The sequence below is a fragment of the Oncorhynchus kisutch genome, linkage group LG19, assembly GCF_002021735.2.
Source record: "Oncorhynchus kisutch isolate 150728-3 linkage group LG19, Okis_V2, whole genome shotgun sequence".
In the NCBI taxonomy this organism is placed as follows: domain Eukaryota; kingdom Metazoa; phylum Chordata; class Actinopteri; order Salmoniformes; family Salmonidae; genus Oncorhynchus; species Oncorhynchus kisutch.
In genome coordinates, this window is record NC_034192.2 from 51,784,527 (window position 1) to 51,804,722 (window position 20,196).

The window sequence follows — 20,196 nt, forward strand, 5'->3', positions numbered from 1 at the left end:
TTGTAAGAGGGAGTCATTCGACATACTTTTTGAATAACAACAGCTGACGTCAACGCATTTGGTGCTCGGATAAATACATAGCAAGATGTGAACAGTCCATACAACCCGGATTAAACTGGAATTCACTGGTTCATTCTACCGGGTCTACTTCCCATATACTGCATTGCTGAATTTGAATTTGCTTAATGTCGAACACTATGTAGCCTACCAACCAATAAATCACACCCGTTTTTTAAACGGGTGTAGACATTTGTAGAAGAGTTTGTTGATAACTGTGGGAGAGCAAACCAGTTTCCTTTTACTTTAACAAAAATAAGCCGAGGAGCTGTAAAATGACTCATCATTGGCATTCCAAATATAACAATCTCAGAAAAAAAACTCAAGATGGCTACAGTAGCCCATAACAAACCTGATATGCTGTAAAAGAAAAGTGATGATAATTAATGTAGCCTAAATCAGCAACCAAACCACTATCTATCTATTCATCAGCAGGGTTGTTTGTGTTTTGTAATGAGCTTTTCCATTAGATATCTTAGCACAACAAAATGTTTGAATTATCTAGGTCAATCTGTCTTTTTAGACACCCAATTATCAATATCAGCTAACCAAGGACATTTTTTGCCTCTCAAATCTAGAAGATTCTACAAAATAATCTTGAGAATCTAACAAAAGTCTCAGTATGTGATTGTGAATCTGTGTGGAAAAGTACAGACTGCACTCTGGAGGGCATAGGAATGAGTTTGCCTTCACCACCAGATGGCACAAAGCTACTTCACAGAATTCCTGCATCACTCGCTTGTTAGATCGTGATGGCGATCAAACTAGGAATTAATCATCTCTCAAAGCAATGCAGGAGGCCCCAAAGCCTATTATTGGATCTGAGTAGGCTGTCCCGAGTGGCGCAACGGTCTAAGGCTTGTGGTGTCACTACAGACACCCTGGTTCGATTCCAGGCTGTATCACAACCGGCCGTGATTGGGAGTACCATAGGGCGGCACACAATTGGCCCATAGTCATCTGGGTTTGGCCTGTGTAGGTCGTCATTGTAAATAAGAATTTGTTCTTAACTGGCTTGCCTAGTTAAATAAAGGTTCAATTTTAAAAAAAATACATCACAATGAAATCATAAGGGACAAGCACAGACTAGTCTAGCAGGTTGATGAAGTATGAGTACAGTCTTAGAATAAAAGGTGCTATAGGAGAACCATTTTTGGCTACAGGTAGAACCTTTTTGAGTTCCATGTAGAACCCTGTCCACAAGATGTTTTTACAGTGTCTTCAGAAAGTATTCACACCCCTTGACTTTTTCCATATTTTGTTGTGTTACAGCGTGAATTTAAAATGGATTAAATAGAGATTTTGTGTTACTGGTCTACACACAATACCCCACAACGTCAAAATGGAATTGTTTTTTAAATAAAATTTTACAAATTAATAAAAAATGAAAAGCTGTAATGTCTTGAGTCAATAAGTATTCAACCCCTTTGTTATGGCAAGCCTAAATAAATTCAGGAGTAAAAATGTGCTTAACAAGTCACGTAATAAGTGGCATGGACTCACTCTGTGTATAATAATAGTGTTTAACATGATTTTCGAATGACCACCTCATCTCTGTACCCCACACATACGATTATCTGTAAGGTCCCTCAGTCAAGCAGTGAATTTCATTCAACCACAAAGGTCTGGGAGATTTTCCAATGCCTCGCAAAGAAGGGCACATATTGGTAGATGAGTAAAAAAACAAAAAAAACAGACATAGAATATTCCTTTGAGCATGGTGAGGTTGTTGGGGATCTGAATACTGACTGTTTTTCATCAGGCTGTCCGCTCAGGAGGAAGCATCTCACTGTAACCAGTGCCTGTAAACTGGTTCAGATTATTAATCAACCTACCAAGGTGTTTACAAACACTACAGGAACAAGATCATCCACATCTATTGATCACATTTTTACTAATACTGTAGAACTTTGTTCTAAAGCTGTATCCGTACCCACTGGATGCAGTGATCTCAAAATAGTGGCTATTTCCAGAAAAGCCTAATTTCTGAAAACTGGGCCTAAAATAGTGTATAAGAGATCATACAAAATATTTTGCTGTGACTCTTTGTACTCGTGCATAAAAAATAAAAGTATTGCAAGTTTACATTTTGTAAAGTTTGTGTGGGAGAGGTGGAAAAATATTGTTATCAATCAATAATAACAAACCTCGTGGCATTTACAACTAAGATCCAATCCCATCTGTCATATCTTTAATCTGATCCTAGAGAAAAGTATTTGTCCTCAGGCCTGGAGGGAAGCCAAAGTCATTTCCGCTACCCAAGAGTTGTAATGCAGCGTTTACTAGTTCTAACAGCAGACCGATCCGTTTGCTACCAGCTCTTAGCAAACTGCTGGAAAAAATTGTTTGACCAAATACAATGTTATTCCTCTGTAAACAAATTAACAACATATTTTCAGCATGCTTATAGAGAAAGGCACTCAACATCTACTGCATTGACACGAATGTCTGATGATTGGTTGAAAGAAATTGATAATAAGTAGATTGTGGGAGCTGTACAATTACATTTCAGTGCAGCTGTTTGACATTATTGACCATGACTTGTTGTTGACAAAACGTACTGTATGTGTTATGGCTTTTCAACCTCTGCCAAATCGTTGATTCAGAGCTGTCTATCTAATAGAACGCAGAGGGTTTTCTTATGTCAAATGTAAAGCATGGTGTACCACAGGGCATCTCTCTAGGTCCTTTACTCTTTTCTATTTTTACCAATGACCTGCCACTGGCATTAAACAAAGCATGTGTGTCCATGTATGCTGATGATTCAACCATATACGCAAAAGCAACTACAGCCAATGAAGTCACTGAAACCATTAACAAAGAGTTGCAGTCTGTTTTGGAATGGGTGGCCAGTTATAAACTGGTCCTGAACATCTCCAAAAAAATAAGAGCATTGTATTTGGTAACACTCATTCCCTAAGTTCTAGACCTCAGCTGAATCTGGTAATGAATGGTGTGGCTGTTGAACAAGTTGAGGAGACTAAATTACTTGGTGTTACGTTAGATTGTAAACTGTATGGTCGAGAACATATAGATTCAATGGTTGTAAAGATGGGGAGAGGTCTCTCCGTACTAAAGAGATGCTCTGCTTTTTTGACCCAACAGATTCAAAAAGCAAGCCTTGCAGGTTCTAGTTTTGTTTGATCTTGATTATTGTCCAGTGGTGAGGTCGAGTGCTGCAAGGAAAGACCTAGTTAAGCTGCCCACACAATGCCATACACGTGGTCTGTGGTTGTGAGGCCGGTTGGATGTACTGCCAAATTCTCTAAAACAACGCTTATGGTAGAGAAATGAGCATTAAATGGTCTGGCAACAGTTCTGGTGGACATTCCTGCAGTTAGCATGCCAATTGCATGCTCCCTCAAAACTTGAGACATCTGTGGCATTGTGTTGTGTGGCAAAACTGAACTTTAGAGGGGCCATTAATTGTCTCTAGCACAAGGTGCACCCGTGTAATGATTATTCTGTTTAATCTGTGTAATCATTCTCTCGGGTAGCTGGATTATCTTGGCAAATGAGAAATGCTAACTAACAGGGATGTAAAACAAAGTTGTGCACAAAATTAGAGAGAAATATCCTTTTTGTGCATATTTTATATATTTGTGTTCAGTGTAAGTACACTTTGGATGGTGTATCAATACACCCAGTCACTACAAAGATACAGGCGTCCTTTCTAACTCAATTGCCAGAGAGGTAGGGAACCGCTCAGGGATTTCACCATGAGGCCAGTTACAGTTACAGAGTTTAATGGCTGTGATAGGAGAAAATTGAGGATGGATCAACAACATTGTGTTACTCCACAATACTAACCTAAATGACAGAGTGAAAAGAAGGAAGCCTGTACAGAATAAAATATTCCAAAACATGCATCCTGTTTGCAATAAGGCACTAAAGTAAAACTGCAAAAAATGAGGCAAGAAATTAACTTATGTCCGGAATACAAAGCATTATGTTTGGAGCAAATCCAACACAACACATCACTGAGTATCACTCTTCATATTTTTAAGCATTGTGGTGGCTGCATCATGTTATGGGTATGCTTGTCATCGGCAAGGACTAGGGAGTTTTTTGGGAGATAATTAGAAACGGAATAGAACTCAACACAGGCAAAATCCTAGAGGAAAATCGGGTTAGTCTGCTTACCAACATACACTGGGAGACAAATTCACCTTTCAGCAGGACAATAACATAAAACACAAGGCCAAACATACACTGGAGTTGCTTACCAAGACAACATTGAATGTTCCTGAGTGGCCTAGTTACGGTTTTGACTTAAATCAGCTTAAATGGCTGTCTAGCACTGATCAATAATCAACTTGACAGAGCTTAAAGAATTTAAAAAAATTGTATTGTGCAAATATTGTACAATCCAGATGTGCAAAGCTCTTGGAGATTTACCCAGAAAGACTCACAGCTGTGATCGCTGCCAAAGGTGATTCTAACATGTATTGACTCAGGGGTGTAAATAATTATGTAACTGTATTTCTGTATTTAATTTTCAATACATTTGCAAACATTTCTAAAAACAAGTGTTCACTTTATCATTATGGGGTATTGAAAAATACATTTCATCCATTTAGAATTCAGGCTGTAACACAACAATATGTGGAGTAAGTCAAGGGGTATGAATACTTTCTGAAGGCACTGTACATGGAACCAAAAAGAGTTCCACCTGGAACCAAAAAGGCTTCTCTTCTCCTAAGGGGACAGCCAAAGAATCATTTTGGGAACCTTTTTTTCTAAGAGTGTAGCCTATATAGAAAAGAACAACGGCCTAGACCATAATAGCACATGTCGAACAAGACATACATCACACAATCTAGTACACCCAAATACAAAAAGCACGCACGCACGCACACACACACACACACACACACACACACACACACACACACAGACGGGGATGTGTCTGAACATGCACATTTTTAATGACACAATCTATCAGTCGCTCCAGGCGAAAACACTATCAGTCATTGTGTTTTCATTTTTAGAGGACTGGGCAGCCTGCTCTCTTAGGCAACTAATCTATTGATCGGGGAGAGTAGGGAGTGTAGTTCTGTCCTCTGGATGTTGGTAGTTTAAGCATCTCATCATAAACTGAAAAGATTCAATGTAACCATGTCTTGTCTGCTGGGGGTTTAAACAGGATATATTTTTGACTTTTTAAAGCTTTTGTTTAGGCTTTGTTTTGTTAACAAATGTGGTAAATAAGCAGTTTCAGTTTCCACCTTATTTGCATATAGATAATGACTAGTCCCTGTTAGGCATGGGTGTGAGTCACACAAACAAACAATTGTTACTGCAAATTTGCATTGAATGGTCATTGATGATGCGTGAGTTTTAAATTGATAGGTCTGACATCAAGGGTGTCAAAGTAATTTGGGGGGCCATTTTGTAAACATAATGGTCTGTAGGGCCAAACATTGGCAAACAAAAAATGGATTTACATGCCTCTATTTACAGTAGCCTATTGTCATGGTATAGTGTCGGCCTCAACAGAATTACATGTGAATTCACTTCTATTAGGCAGCTGGAGTTGGGAGTACAAGTCTGGGCCCACATTCAACCAGATGGCAGGCTACAAAATGGCCCCTAGGCTGCATGTGTTACATGTTTGACAAGCCCTACCTTACTCTCAGACTGACTGTAGTGAAACTGGGGGACAAGGCCTACATATAATCCATAATCATCAATGATAATAGGCCTGTAAGTGCGCCGCTAGAGGCCAAGGGTAACCCTAAATTTATATCAATAATCCAGAGCAATAGGCTAAATGAACTGCACTAATGTTCTTGTTCCAGCTGTGTCGGTTCGATCCGGTTCTGCATTCACAAGGACAATTGTCTGTCTCGCGCTTTCAATTGGTTCGATGAAACACCACTACATCAGGATTCGATGCAGTTTGACTGATGTTGGGTCAGGGATGTGGCATATTTCTTCCACTGTCACGCAGCTATTCTAGAGTTGGAGGGTGAGGGAGACAGATGGATAGCACCAAGATGAGAGGCTAATAAACTGTCCAGAATAACTTAACAGCTGGATACTTCATTGAGATAATTACTTTCCCCTTTCAGCAGAAACAGCGTTGGGTTAGATATTTGGAAACATTTCAGATTTTCTTTTAAATTAGACCATTTTGGAAATTTAGGCATTTGTGGTGCACATATCTTGAAGGATTTTGTATGAATTGCTCATTCATACAGAACATAAGTAATACCGGTAACCAGCTGACAGAGTGATGGTTGTTCATCTTCTAGAGCTATGATCTCTGAGGCTGACAGACAGGGAGCAGTTAGACCCAAGAGGTTACCATCAGACGGGCACAGGGACAGGGACCGCAGCCCCAGACAGAGAGCAGAAGCTGATCAACACTATGTTTTACAGGAGAGACATCAGGAGGGCATCGACGACCTCCCTGCAGGGAAGAGACAAATGATGGAGAAGTTTTTCACTCCTGTTCATAGTCCTTCTCCAGGTGGGATGAAACCAGGGAAGCACTGCCATCACAACCCCGATCATTACCACCAGCACCGGGATCAAGAAAGGGAGACACACAGGTAGGATCACTATTGAGTTTCTCTTTTATTAAAGTTTCCTTTTTTAAACAGTTATGAGGAATGCACATTTGATGAAGACTATAATTGAGTGTGGTTATTGAATTAATACATCATTACTACTTAATCTCTCAATATCAGCTACAGCAGGTTACGGGACAATGATAGACGCAGCAGTGAAAGCCACGGTCACCACCATACCCATGGTAACCATCTCCAAGATGACCAGGAGCAACCCCTTAGACGCCACCATCACCATCCTCAGCACCTTCATCACGATGACGAGATGTCGGACCACCACACCACCGTCACCCTCTCCAGAGCATCTTCCTCCTCCCTCTCATCTTCCCCCTCCGACTCTTCCACCGAATGGTCCTCTGAGGCCGGCATTGACGACAAGTTCTCCATGAAGCACGTCAGCCGGCCGCAGCATACCATGTCCTGCTCCAACATTGCGGGAGGACGACAGTTCCGTGAGGACGACAGCGAGCTGCAGGTGTATGCCACTGTCAAACAGGGGCGAATTCACAGAGGAGGCAGTCCTGGGACCCATCCTCGGGCCCAGGAGAGGGGAGGACGAGAGCCCAACTACTCCGAGCTAAACCGAGGCCACAGCCGCAGTGAAGAGGGGCTGCTGCAGAACACAGGAACTGACAAAGGGAAAGTACGGACACCCCCACACCTGAAGCACGGATCCCTCTACAAGACAGCCAGCCTGGGCCGGAGCCTGGCCTTCAGTGAAGAGGTCTTGGCTGGGCCGAAGAGGGCGGTGTCTTTTATCCAGCTCCCCAGTAAAGGCATCCTGAAAAACAAGGAGGCGCCACGGGACATCCGCAAGGCCAAGTCCATGGAGGTGCTGTCCCCCCGGGTGGCAGGCGAGGCGACAGGGCCCAAGGGGAAGCAGGATGTGGATGTTCTGAAGGATGCAGCCAGGCAGAGCATGGTGAAGGGGAAGATACAGTTCTCTGCCTTCCTGGATGAGATCACTAAACAGGTCATCAGCCCCGCCCGTCTCAATACTCTGGGGGTCCCTGTCGAGACCGTAGGACCGGGTCCAGCCAAAGCCCCAGCTTCCCCCAAATCTCAACCAAAAAGTCAGCCCCAGCTTCCCTCAAAAAAGCAGGGAGATGGGCAGGGGGAGGAGAGGGAGACGGTTACTAAACCGCAGGCTCTGCCTAGGAAACTGAGGAATGCCTCTGACACACGGTCACGGAAAATATCTCTGCCTGCAAAGTTTGGGTATGAAAGCAAGAACCACACTCCTCGTCTAGGCAGCCCCCCAACCCTCCACTCCAGCCAACCCTACCCGCCCCACCCACCAGCTGGCTATGAAGACGAACCAGCTTCCCTGCCTGACTTCCAGGGTCCTGTCGGTAATAGGCATGGGCGGTATGGCCCGCTTCTTACAGATGGCACTGTCAGCTCCAGCCCTGAGCCCAGCCATCACAAACACCGGAGCTACAAACACCTTGATCAGAGCCACAGGCCCAGCCATAGCCCACCTTCATCTCCACACACCCAGCAGACCCAGCTACCCCATCACACCCTGATCCACACACATTCCCCTCCTCCAGTACAAGGGCCAGAGTCGGAGTCTCCCTCCAGCAAGTCGGACTTGTCCCGGAACAGAGAACAAGACACGGCCAGCCCCAACTCTGAGCAGAATGACCGCCACAGCCAGTCAACCTACCGCTGGTGTCCTACTTCATATAGGGTGAAAAATAACGGATGTCAACTACAGATGTAGGATCTTAATTTGTGCAAGTTTGCTACAGGAGGAAAATAATCCTGCAGTAAATGGAAATGTCTTATGTAGATTACAATTAAAGGACATTTTTGTAGGGGTTGATACATTTTTCGTTAGGGCAAATCAAGTCTGAAATTTCAAAGTGAAAATGTCTAACTTTAGAAGCCTTTTAAAAACTTAAATACACCACACGTTTGTATTCCCTGCTCTGCAGGAAAATTCTCAGCAACAAAAGAGTGATCAAATTAAGATCCTACATCTGTATGCCGATGGAGTCAGAGAGTCTAAATACTATAGATAGTAGGTCCTAACTGTGGAGTTAGGTAAATCATACTATAGATAGTAGGTCCTAACTGTAGAGTTAGGTAAATCATACTATAGATAGTAGGTCCTAACTGTGGAGTTAGGTAAATCATACTATAGATAGTAGGTCCTAACTGTAGAGTTAGGTAAATCATACTATAGATAGTAGGTCCTAACTGTGGAGTTAGGTAAATCATACTATAGATAGTAGGTCCTAACTGTAGAGTTAGGTAAATCATGCATTGATGTCATTGTGATACCCAAGTAGGATTTGTACCAATGTTCTTTAATTCTTTAATGGGGCGGCAGGGTAGCCTAGTGGTTAGAGCGCTGGGCTAGTAACCGGAAGGATTGCAAGTTCAAATCCCCGAGCTGGCTGTCATTGAAAATAAGAATTTGTTCTTAACTGACTTGCCTAGTTAAACAAAGGTAAAATAAAAAATGTTCTCAAAGTGATTCAAACCACACAGGGAGTGTCAGTTAGTGTCCTAAACCACAAAGTAGCAGTTATATAAGGAGAACTCAAGCGTCATCCTCTGTCTGTGACGCTTGTCCACATAAAGTAACCTTTATAGGCATTGTGTTGCATTTGGAATAACACGCTACCCAATGCGAAAGGGCCAGCTAGCACAGAGAGGGCCAGCTAGCACAGAGAGGACCAGCTAGCACAGAGAGGACCAGCTAGCACAGAGAGGACCAGCTAGCACAGAGAGGTTAGCACAGAGAGGGCCAGCTAGCACAGAGGTTCAGTTAGCACAGAGAGGGCCAGCTAGCACAGAGAGGGACAGCTAGCACAGAGAGGACCAGCTAGCACAGGGAGGGCCAGCTAGCACAGAGAGGACCAGCTAGCACAGAGAGGACCAGCTAGCACAGAGAGGTTAGCACAGAGAGGGCCAGCTAGCACAGAGAGGACCAGCTAGCACAGAGAGGACCAGCTAGCACAGAGAGGGCCAGAGTAACCCTGCTGTGGCTCTGGCTCTATTAACGTCACTGATCCATATCTGACACACAATCCATAGCTTTTCTTGGAGCGTATGAACTCAAGTTCAATAAACAATTCCTTTCGCCCTGTTATGTCCCTACTATTCTCTCTGTCATTTTCATCTCAGTCCAAAAAACATTCAATTCAGTTTATGAAACTTTATTAGCAAGTGAAGAAACTGCACTGTACATTGTCAAAGCTTATAGTAACAATATCCAAAGTGAATGATGTGTATAGTAATGAGTCAAATAATCGTCAAAGAAAAAAAAAGTTGATAATAACATTACTAATACAACTAATAGAACTGTATTAAAAGTTATTAAATTAGAAAATCAATGAGTTATCTTTAATCTTCTCTTTTGCTGTCTCTCTCCACAGGCCTTGACGGATGACATAGGCAAACTCCAGTGAGTGTGATTTTTTCCTTCTTCTCCTCCTCTTCTCTCTGTTTATCGATGCACTCTAAAGAGCATGCTTTTGATTGTGAAATGTCACTGGATATGGATTGCACTAATGGCTTCCAGAGCTCTCTCATCACCTCCATCAGTAAAGATGGATGAAGAACATGTTCAGATAAACTGGACGAAAAATGTGTGTAACAATGGTACAACGCACAGCGTTCAGTCTGGATTGCCTCGGCTATGTGAAATCTCTAGAAGCTGACATGAGCTGCATCTAATGTGCTAAAATGGCCTCCTCAGGAAATGTGACTGCATTTTAAAAAGAAAACTACATCTCCCATGATCCTCCTGTGTGTAAATAGGACACTGCAGGAGGAGAATGCTGAGCTGCACCAGAACCTGATGCAAACAGTGGTCTGCATCGAGAGCCTGGAGGCGGAGCTAGCCAGGACCAGGGAGGAGCTTAGCCACATGAAGGAGAAGTTTAAGAGGTCAGGGCTCATGATAATATGATGACGGCAGTGGAGGCTGGCATTGGAGGAGCTATAGGAGGACGGGCATACAAAATAGGCCCAGAATTCATAGCCAGACCCCTGCTTATGATGCTGTCTCTCTCTGCTGCAGGCTCCAGGACACACACACAGGTACCCAGCACACCAACAGCCTTCTGGGGGAGAAACTGCACTCAGCGGTAAGAATCAGGTCAAACATAAAAGATGGAGAGTCAAAAGAGAGCGAGAGAGTGGCCTCCCGAGTGGTGCAAGACACTGCATCGCAGTGCTAGCTGTGCCACTAGAGATTCTGGGTTTGAGTCCAGGCTCTGTAGCAGCCGACCACGACCGGGAGACCCGCACAAGGGGAGGGTTTGGCCGGATATCCTTGTCCCATCACGCACTAGCCACTCCTGTGGCTGGCTGGGGGCAGTGCGCGCTGACATGTTTTCTACGACACATTGGTGCGGCTGGCTTCTGGGTTAAGTGGGCATTGTGGCTTGGCTGGGTTGTGTTTCAGAGGGCGCATGGCTCTTGACCTTTGCCTCTCCCAAGTCCATGAGAGAGAGAGACATAGAAACATACACTGTTCTGAATATCTTTCTCCCGCTCTGTCACCTCTACAACAAACAGTGTTGTATTGACTGATGTCCTCTGTTCAGTTGTTGAAGACTCAAATCAAATCAAATTTTATTTACAAGCATTTCGCTACACTCGCATTAACATCTGCTAACCATGTGTATGTTGAAGACTTAGAGCACAATTAGTACTACTGTTATACCATCTGTAGTGAACATGTACTCTGTTCTATCCCTGCAGACTGAGAGCCTTAGCTCTGAGAGGAAGTATATGGTGCAGCGTATCGCCCATCTCAGCACAGAGCTGGAGCAGGCCAATGCCACCATTGTCTCTCTGGAGAACATCAATGTGAGCACAGCACCATCTACTGTGCAAAACCCACACTTTCTTTGTAAAGTTGATAGTGGCCTTACATTAAAACACTGTATCCATAATCTCCTAAACTCGTGTTCAGCTCATTGCTACCTACATGATAATTTCTTGTAACTCCTATACTGGTTTCTCTGTGTCTGTTGTAATTGTATGAACTGAGAGGATGTCTGTGCTGTCCTCCAGGTTCCCTGTCTGATCAAGGAGCTCCTAGAGAAGCACTTTGACTCTGGAGACGCTGTCAAGCAGTTCCTGAAGAACGCCTTGAAAACCGGCCAATCTACGGGAGACATCGAATCACCGGCTCCAAAACTGGAGCAGAAGCCGTCTGATTGGTCAAGCATAGGACTGAGGGAGTTTGAGGCGGGTCCACAAAAGGTCACTGCTTTTATGCCCTGGAAGCAGGAGGAGGGGTTTGGGGTGATAGGTCAGACAGGTCAGACAGGAAATGAGGATTCTGGCTCGATGAGTCCCCCTTTCTCAATCGCTGACATCAGTATGGCTATATATAAGAAGCTAGCTGCCAGCCAAGCAGCAAGACAGCCCCGGCCTTCCAACTACCAACCTCACACTGACACCCCTCCCAACCCCTACCCTCTGGTGGAGTTGGGTACAGGGGGGGAGGGTTACCGTGTGCCTGCTGTCAAGGGGTGTGTGGCAGAGGCAGGGAGAGCAGCTGAGAGTAAGCAGGGTGCTGTTGTTGATGTCTCCTATCTGACGGCCCAGAGGGTTTTAGATGACTTCCTGCACCAGCTGACTCACCCAGAGGATGGGAGTGGAGGTGGGGGGAGGGGGCACAAGGCCAACGGGGAGGAGGAGGAGGAACTGATGAGAGGGGGCCGGAGTGAAAGGAACCTGTGAATTTCTGTAATTGTAATCTAATCTTGCATAGGCTAGGATTGTTCAAATTGTGATGGTTTCTTTGTGATGGTTTCAGGCCTGTAGTTCTGCATTTATTTGACTCACTAAATGTCACTATACATTTGAGTGATAGCATTGTAAGTATTACATTCTTCCTTCCCAAATGTCTTGTTGTGCAGTGGTAAAGAAAGTATTAGACTTAAACAACTCATTTGCACAGAATATAACAATTGATTAAAGTTTACAATGTGATACAGTTCCTTCTTTCCCTTATGAAGTGATGCAGAATTGAAAGAGTTTTTGGTTCGTGTCTAGACAGTGAGTAGAATTTTCTATTTTATAACAATGACTGCTATTTTGTAAGCTCCAGTAAGCCAATGAAGTAACCTTCATATCTGAAAAACATCGATCCAGCTGCTACCCACTGTGTTTTGGGCTATCATGTCACATGACCTAGATTTGAACCTTTATTTGAAGCCTTATCCAGAGATATTAATTACACCAACAATGAAAGTAATTGTCTGAGGATGCTGCTGGACCATCTGACATAAAAAGAAAAGTGGACAGTTTGATGAAAATGCTTTAAATAAGGTTCAAATCCAGATCATGTGACATGATTGTCCAAAACACAGGGCCCTACTTATGAATGCTATGCTGTACATCCTAATAAACTCTCTTAGCTAAAACTGAATAAAGTTGCTGTCATCCTCCCCAAATACATTTCATGTTGTAGATCAATAAAAGGACTGATTCTAAAGATGTCTGACAAGGTTTCTTAATTTGTCTTTACTGAACATTACCCACTTCCGGTGTTAAGCCATCACTCTCTCTCCTATTCTAACCTACGCTGAACAAAAATATAAACGCAACATGCAACAATTTCAAAGAGTTTACTAAATTACAGGTCATATAAGGAAATTAGTCAATTTAAAGAAATTCATTAGGCCCTAATCTATGGCATTCACATGACTGGGCAGAGGTGCAGCCACACCCACTGGGGAGCCAGGCCTAGGCCCAGCCAATCAGAATGAGTTTTTTCCTAGAAAAGGGCTTTATTATAGACAGAAATACTCCTCAGCACACATTTGAGAGAAATAAGCCTTTTGTGCATATGGAACATTTCAGGGATTTTTTTTCTTCAGCTCATGAAACACTTTACATGTTGTGTTTATAATTTTGTTCAGTGTATGTATATCGCTCTCCCCTAGTCCCTCGGCCTGTAAGCGTTTATCCATCTCTCTCTATCTACCTGTATAAAATATAGCCCTGCCCCCCCTCCCAATCCTCTGTCTCAACTCCCTGTGAGTCTACCCGTCAAATCCAACCTGTAGGCCCAGAACAGGTTTGCTGATCAGACACTGGCCTGCTTTCCTATTGGTGCTCCTCTCCTAATAGGATCCCAAGGACTATGATGGGGGATTACCATATCCATACTGTACAATCGACATTGGCCAGTTCGTGTCCTCCACCATGGCCACAGCAGGAATTTAAGGATGCACCTTGACCACTCACAGACCACACCAGAAGGGTTCCATCCAAAACAAACTGGGGTTGTCATCGTCAGTTATTGTGTGAATCGAAGAGTCACTGTCGTGGTGCAACCATAACCTGATGATTTGAAGGATTATAGTTTTGCTGTCAAAAAAGGACGTGGATTATCAAATATCTATTAGATTCATTATTTTCTTGGCCTTCAGTTTTTGTCTCACAACTTCAATTGGATTACTACGGAGATTCCTAATATTTTCCTTTCTACGTGAAAGTTTTGGATTATCGTCCCAACCTGAACCTGTCCTTCAACATCAGACAGGCCTCCCTTCTTATCTCAGCCCACAGGAACAACTTACAGGAGATCAACTTGATAATAACTCACCAACGCACCCTGGAAAGGCCAAGCCGTACCTGTCTGTCTAATACAACAACCTTCGCATAACCTACTCCTATGAATTGCAGTAGCCCACCTTATTTTTTTGCCCAGAACTTTCCTTCTTTGAACCTACCAATATTCTTTCCTCATCCTTCACTGCTATCTCTCTCTACTTGATTATCTCAACATCTCCTCCTTCAGTCCTTTTCTCTATCCTCTCGCGCTTTCTCTCTCTGTGTGCTGTGTTGGTTGTTGTGAGCACCAGCCATGGTGCTGCTGAAGCTGCAGTTCCCCCTGCAGAGGCGTGTGCGTCTGGCCCAGGGTCTGTGGCTGCTGTCCTGGCTGGCCGTGCTGGCTGGGGCCTTCACCTTCTCCCTGGGAGTGTACCTCAAGACCGAGCTGCTCCGCAGGGCAGAGGTACTGGCTGGAACTATAACACACACACACACACACAAACTATAACACACACACACCTGTTCACACATGGCAAATTACACACACAACTGTTGTATTTCACACGGCACACACACACGTGTCATGCTCACACATGACACACACACACGTTTCTGGCACTCGGCACACACACCACACACAACTGTCTGTGTCACTACTGTTTCTGTGGTCTATCCTGGCTGGTTCCACTGTGTTATCTCTTAGTGTGGCGTCTGTCTCACACACCTTCACCTATCAAAGCTTCATTCACACTTGGCTGTCATTATGCAGTTGGCTTGTATTCGGACAAGCTTTGTGTGTATGTGTGGGGAAGGGGGGTGTATTGGTGTGTGGCTGTGTGTGTGGGGAAGTGGGGCGTATTGGTGTGTGGCTGTGTGTGGGGGGGCGTATTGGTGTGTGGCTGTGTGTGGGGGGGCAGGGGGGCGTATTGGTGTGTGGCTGTGTGTATGTGGGGGGAAGGGGGGCGTATTAGTGTGTGGCTGTGTGTGGGGGGGAAGGGGGGCGTATTAGTGTGTGGCTGTGTGTGGGGGAGAAGGGGGGCGTATTGGTGTGTGGGGGGGAAGGGGGGTGTATTGGTGTGTGGCTGTGTGTGGGGGGGGAGGGGGGCGTATTGGTGTATGGCTGTGTGTGGGGGGGGGGGGGGTAAGGGGGGGCATATTGGTGTGTAGTTGTGTGTATGTATGTGGCTGTGTTCATGACTCATGCTGTGTATGGATTGTATGTATGAAGGGAGGGAGGGAGGGAGGGAGGGAGGGAGGGAGGGAGGGAGGGAGGGAGGGAGGGAGGGAGGGAGGGAGAGGGAGGGAGGGAGAGGGGTTGGTCGAAGCTTCACACTTGTGACATTTTGGAAGCCGTAACCTATCACTCAGATATGTAGGGTGCACCGGTACAGTGTATCTCCAATGAACCATTGGCTACGGGTGGCTTCAATCTGGGACTTTTCAAAAAGGAAACATTGTTTTTCGGTGCCTCCGCTGGTGACAAATGCCGAGCTTCAACACTCATTGATTTTCTGGATCTGACAAGTTGTTACATGTTACATGAATGTTACTGAAAAAGAACAACAACATTCCTGAACTCACTAACACCAATACAACAGAAAAAACAGACAAATGATGTAGTTGATTGAACTTTACCTACAGTGTCATAGTACAGAAGTGGATATAGTGGACCACTAGAAGTAGTTATGTAGGGTGCTGACTCTGACTCATATTGCCTTCGATGAACGTACATAAATGGAAGCATCATCATGGAATGGTACATGGCAGAACATATCTTCTGGTGCTTAGCTCTGTAATGTAACATAGATAGATTGTTTAGATGTAGTTTATTACTGTGTTGTAACTAGTATATTTCCTTTGTTATAACTGGTATAGTAAAGTGACCCTAGGTTTGACCTTTGACCCTCCAGGTGATGGACAACACAGAGATCCACGTGGTGCCTAACATCTTGATGCTGGTGGGCTTGGTAACCATGGGGATCAACCTGTTTGCTGGGCGGGTGTGTCAGGACTCCCTGGACTCTGCCCGATTCCCTCCCTGGAAGCCCTTCCTGCTGCCCTGGTATGGCCTGGCCTGGATGGTGTGTGTCTGGTTGCTGTCTGCTGTGGTGCTCAGCTATGCCCTGCAGGGACACCTCGAGGAGTCACTCAAGGTAAGGGCCTCTGGGATGGGATGAAGAAGGATGAGACAGTAAATGCCGAATAACACAAGGACAACACTCGGGTCCTATCTCAGTTAGTCTTTCTGTGATTCCTCGCATCCTATCTCCTCGCCTGCGCCACAACCGTATTGGAGGAAAAGGTCACGGTTCCCCCAACCCTCTTCAATTCGTTTTGAGAAGAAGGCAAGGACATAAGAACTGAGGAATCCAGGAAAGATTAATTGAGAAAAAGCCTTGGCTCCCATGAGTACTTCCTGGTCTTTTTATGACATCATCTCTGTCCAATCCCAGGTGGGCCTGAGGAACGGTATCCGGTTCTACCGGGACACGGACGTCCCGGGCCGCTGTTTCCAGAAGGAGACCATCGACAGGCTGCAAATGGAACTGCGTTGCTGCGGCAACACCAACTACAGGGACTGGTTCGAGGTGCAGTGGATCAGCAACAGATACCTGGACTTCACCTCTAAAGAAGTCAAAGAGTGAGAGATGGAGGAGGGGGATAGAAGGGGGAGAGGGGGGGTGGAATGGAGGGGGGAGAGAGTGGGATGGAAGGGGGAGAGAGGGGAATGGAGTTGGAGAGAGGGGGATGGAGGAGGATGGAAGGAGGAGAGAGGGGGATGAAGGGGGAGAGAGGGGAATGGAGGGGTGGGATGGAGGGAGAGAAAGGGGGATGGAGGGGGGAGGATAAGGAGTGAGGAAAGAGGGGGGAGGAGGAGAGGGAGTAAGGGGAGGTGGAGGGGGAGTAGGGGGGGTGGAGGGGGGACAGAAGGGGTGGAGGAGAGGGAGTGAGAGAGAGGTGGGATGGATGGAGGGGGGACGGGGGAGGAGGTGAGGGAGAGGGGACGTGGGAGGAGGAAAGGGAGTGCGAGAGGGGGGACAGAGGGATGGAAGGGGGAGAGAGGGGGGAGGAGTGAGAGAGAGAGGGGGGGGGGTGGAGAGGTGAAGCCCACTAACCATAGTTGTCTGACTTATCTGAGGTGATGATGATTCACATGTGATTTCCATACACCATGTCTCCAAGTGCCATCTCATAGATGTGTCATCCATCATTAAAGCCAGTGTCATTTATGTAAGGTAAAAATGTACAAGGAAAACGCTCAATCAAACCGTTAACCTCCTCTCCTCTCCAGTCGTGTGCGTAGCAACGTGGACGGTCGTTACCTGATGGATGGAGTCCCCTTCAGCTGCTGTAACCCCGGCTCCCCTCGGCCCTGTCTCCAGAACCACCTGACTGACAACACTGCCCACTACAACTATGAGCACCAGAGTGAGGAGCTGAACCTGTACAACCGCGGCTGCAGACAGGCGCTGGTCGACTACTACATGGGCCTCATGAACACCATCGGCCCCGGGATTCTGTCGGTCATCTCCGTGCAGGTATACATATGCACAAACAGTAGTTTTCATTGGTGATTTTGTTACCATCAACTTCTACCCCTGTGATAAGGTGGCTTTAGATATACATTTTGTAACCTTGGCTTTGAGTTGAACCTTGACCCCTGTAACATCATCTCCACAGATATCAGTGTTGGTGAGCCTGCGGTACCTGCACACGTCTCTGGAGGGTGTGGACCCGGAGAACCCCGAAGCTGACAGCGAGGGCTACATCCTGGAGAAGGGGGTTAAGGAGACCCTGATGGATGTCAAGACCACTGTGTTCAAACTGCTGCAGTTCGGACAGGTAGTGAACTACAGTACCCATAATGCTCTGTGAAACATGTCAGGGGTGTGCTCAGGGATGTGGAACACTCTAAATGTTGCAGATAGAAGGAGAATAAACAGAGATGAAAAAAATGCCCCTATTGGATCTGACTGACCAATCATACAGATTTAGGATCTAAATTTGAGCCAGTTTGCTACAGCAGGAGAATAATCCTGCAGCAATAGGAAATGTGAATAATTATGTAGATTATAATTAATGGACATTTTTTGTAGGGGTTGATACATTTTTCGTTAGTGCAAATCAAGTCTGAAATTTCAAAGTGGAAATTACAAACGTTAGAAGCCTTTTTAAAACTCAAATACACCACAAGGTTGCATTTCCTGTAGTGCAGGAAAATTCTCAGCAACAAAAGAGTAATAAAATGAAGATCCTACATCTGTAACTGTCCTACACAAAACATTTATATCTTAACATTCTGTAACAATACATCCTCCTGATCAGACCGTCAGTGTTGTATGATGTACTACAGTACAATGCTTTGGGTAATGCATTTGGTTGTATCTCACTAACGTGTCCCGTCTCTTTATCAATACAGGTGGAGGCAGGTGACGAGGCAGAAGCTGGGGAAGATGGCGAGAAGGCAGCCACGTCCAGCTAGATGAAAGATAATATGTAACAATATATGGGTTTGAGAAGGGGAGTGAGGCTGTATTGTCATGTGACCTCATGATGGTCTTGCCTGTGACCAGGCTAATGTTTGGCTAGCTAGCGCTCTGTGTTGGGTTTGACACAGGTACTGATCTTTTTGGCTTGATTTATACTGCAACAATGGATCAGCACTAAAATACATAGGGAATCTTATCTTATCATTAATCTTATTTTATCATGCTCCGCACAGACTAGACATGACAAAATCTAACAATCTATAGTTTTTTTTAACTTGACAGAATTTGTAATGATAATCTTTGAGACAATGCTGTGTCCTGTTGCTCCTGATGGACAATACATCAAGTATTGAGGGGGAGGGTGATGTTTCATGTGGTCAAGAACAAACAAAGTCAAACTACTGAAAAGCACCCAAGAACACACACATACATTTTGTAAATATTCCAAAACAATATTCACATACTGGTACATGAGTAAATGAAACATCACACACACGGAAGTAAACTGATGTTCTGATCTTTGATTTGGATCAGACAAAATCTAAATCACACAGGTAATAACGTAATAATACAAACATTCACCCAGCGTGAAGAAGGCCTACAGTCAATTGAATACTGGCCTGGCTATAGAGTTTGTTAACGCACTGCTAAGTAACATGTGAAGTTGGCATCTGGCATTGAATATATTAAAGTTAGTTGCTTTTAATGGATTTGCAGAGTTGAGTCTTTTTGTACTAGATAAGCATTCAACTGAATTGGGTTATTTCAGTTCACCCAGAGGTATAGGATGATGGTGTGTGTAATGACTGAAAGTGATGCCAGTGATACAGTAGGCCTAGGCTACTGTAGGTTTATGACGGTATGGAGAGGAGTGACTGTATAATGTAATCCGGGCTGCTAGGTATACTAGGACAGCTCTCATAACACCTTCCTAATCCTATATAGCTAATCCATATGCTACTGCTACAACAGTTCTCTGCACAGCAACAGGATCACTCGGGATGTATGACTATCAAACATACCACAACAATGGACAGGGTTAGGAGAAAGTTCACGTCAAAGTGTGGTCATGTAGAAAGTTGTAATTACATTTTCCATTGTGTTTTGACAAAAAAAAAAGAAATGTCGCTTGTATTATAAACGTGCACTATCTTACACATAGCAAACATGTTTTAATTTGTAGTGGCTGTTTATTTTTGTTTCTTTGTCAAATGGTTAATTCACTCTGATCTGTGTTTTACGACAATGTTCATTCAACAGCTTTATTTTACAAGTAGGATGTTCATAGATAGTAGACTACCGACCTTTCACCATAATTCCACCAGGGTTCGCCATTGCATTACACCTGAAAGCGCAACGAACGCCCGTCCTACTGAATTGACCATTTCTAACTTGTTTATAGTATATCTTGATCAATCGGATGCACAGGCTACAAACAACTGAATAAGTGAATTGTAATATAAACATTGTTACAAACGTCTAGGCAAGGAACCCCAGTGCGCACAAAGTAGTCTAATATTTTCCATCCATCTCAAACCACC

General features: G+C 44.6%; 2 protein-coding genes across 2 annotated transcripts; both read left to right on the top strand.

Moving 5' to 3' along the window:
- The first annotated feature begins 4,721 nt into the window (after positions 1-4,721).
- LOC109910030 (uncharacterized) lies at positions 4,722-13,104 on the top strand. Its single transcript, XM_020509167.2, has 7 exons — positions 4,722-6,614; positions 6,753-8,325; positions 10,022-10,050; positions 10,407-10,535; positions 10,669-10,735; positions 11,355-11,462; positions 11,670-13,104. The coding sequence occupies exons 1-7, from the start codon at positions 6,319-6,321 to the stop codon at positions 12,342-12,344; spliced, it is 2,877 nt and encodes a 958-aa protein (XP_020364756.1). The 5' UTR covers positions 4,722-6,318; the 3' UTR covers positions 12,345-13,104.
- A 651-nt stretch (positions 13,105-13,755) lies between these two features.
- LOC109910191 (RDS/peripherin-like protein xRDS35) lies at positions 13,756-19,365 on the top strand. The gene is made up of 6 exons (XM_031797428.1): positions 13,756-14,628; positions 16,076-16,318; positions 16,619-16,806; positions 17,458-17,704; positions 17,847-18,008; positions 18,586-19,365. Exons 1-6 carry the CDS (start codon positions 14,479-14,481, stop codon positions 18,646-18,648), a joined length of 1,053 nt encoding a protein of 350 aa, XP_031653288.1. The 5' UTR covers positions 13,756-14,478; the 3' UTR covers positions 18,649-19,365.
- Positions 19,366-20,196: the final 831 nt, after the last annotated feature.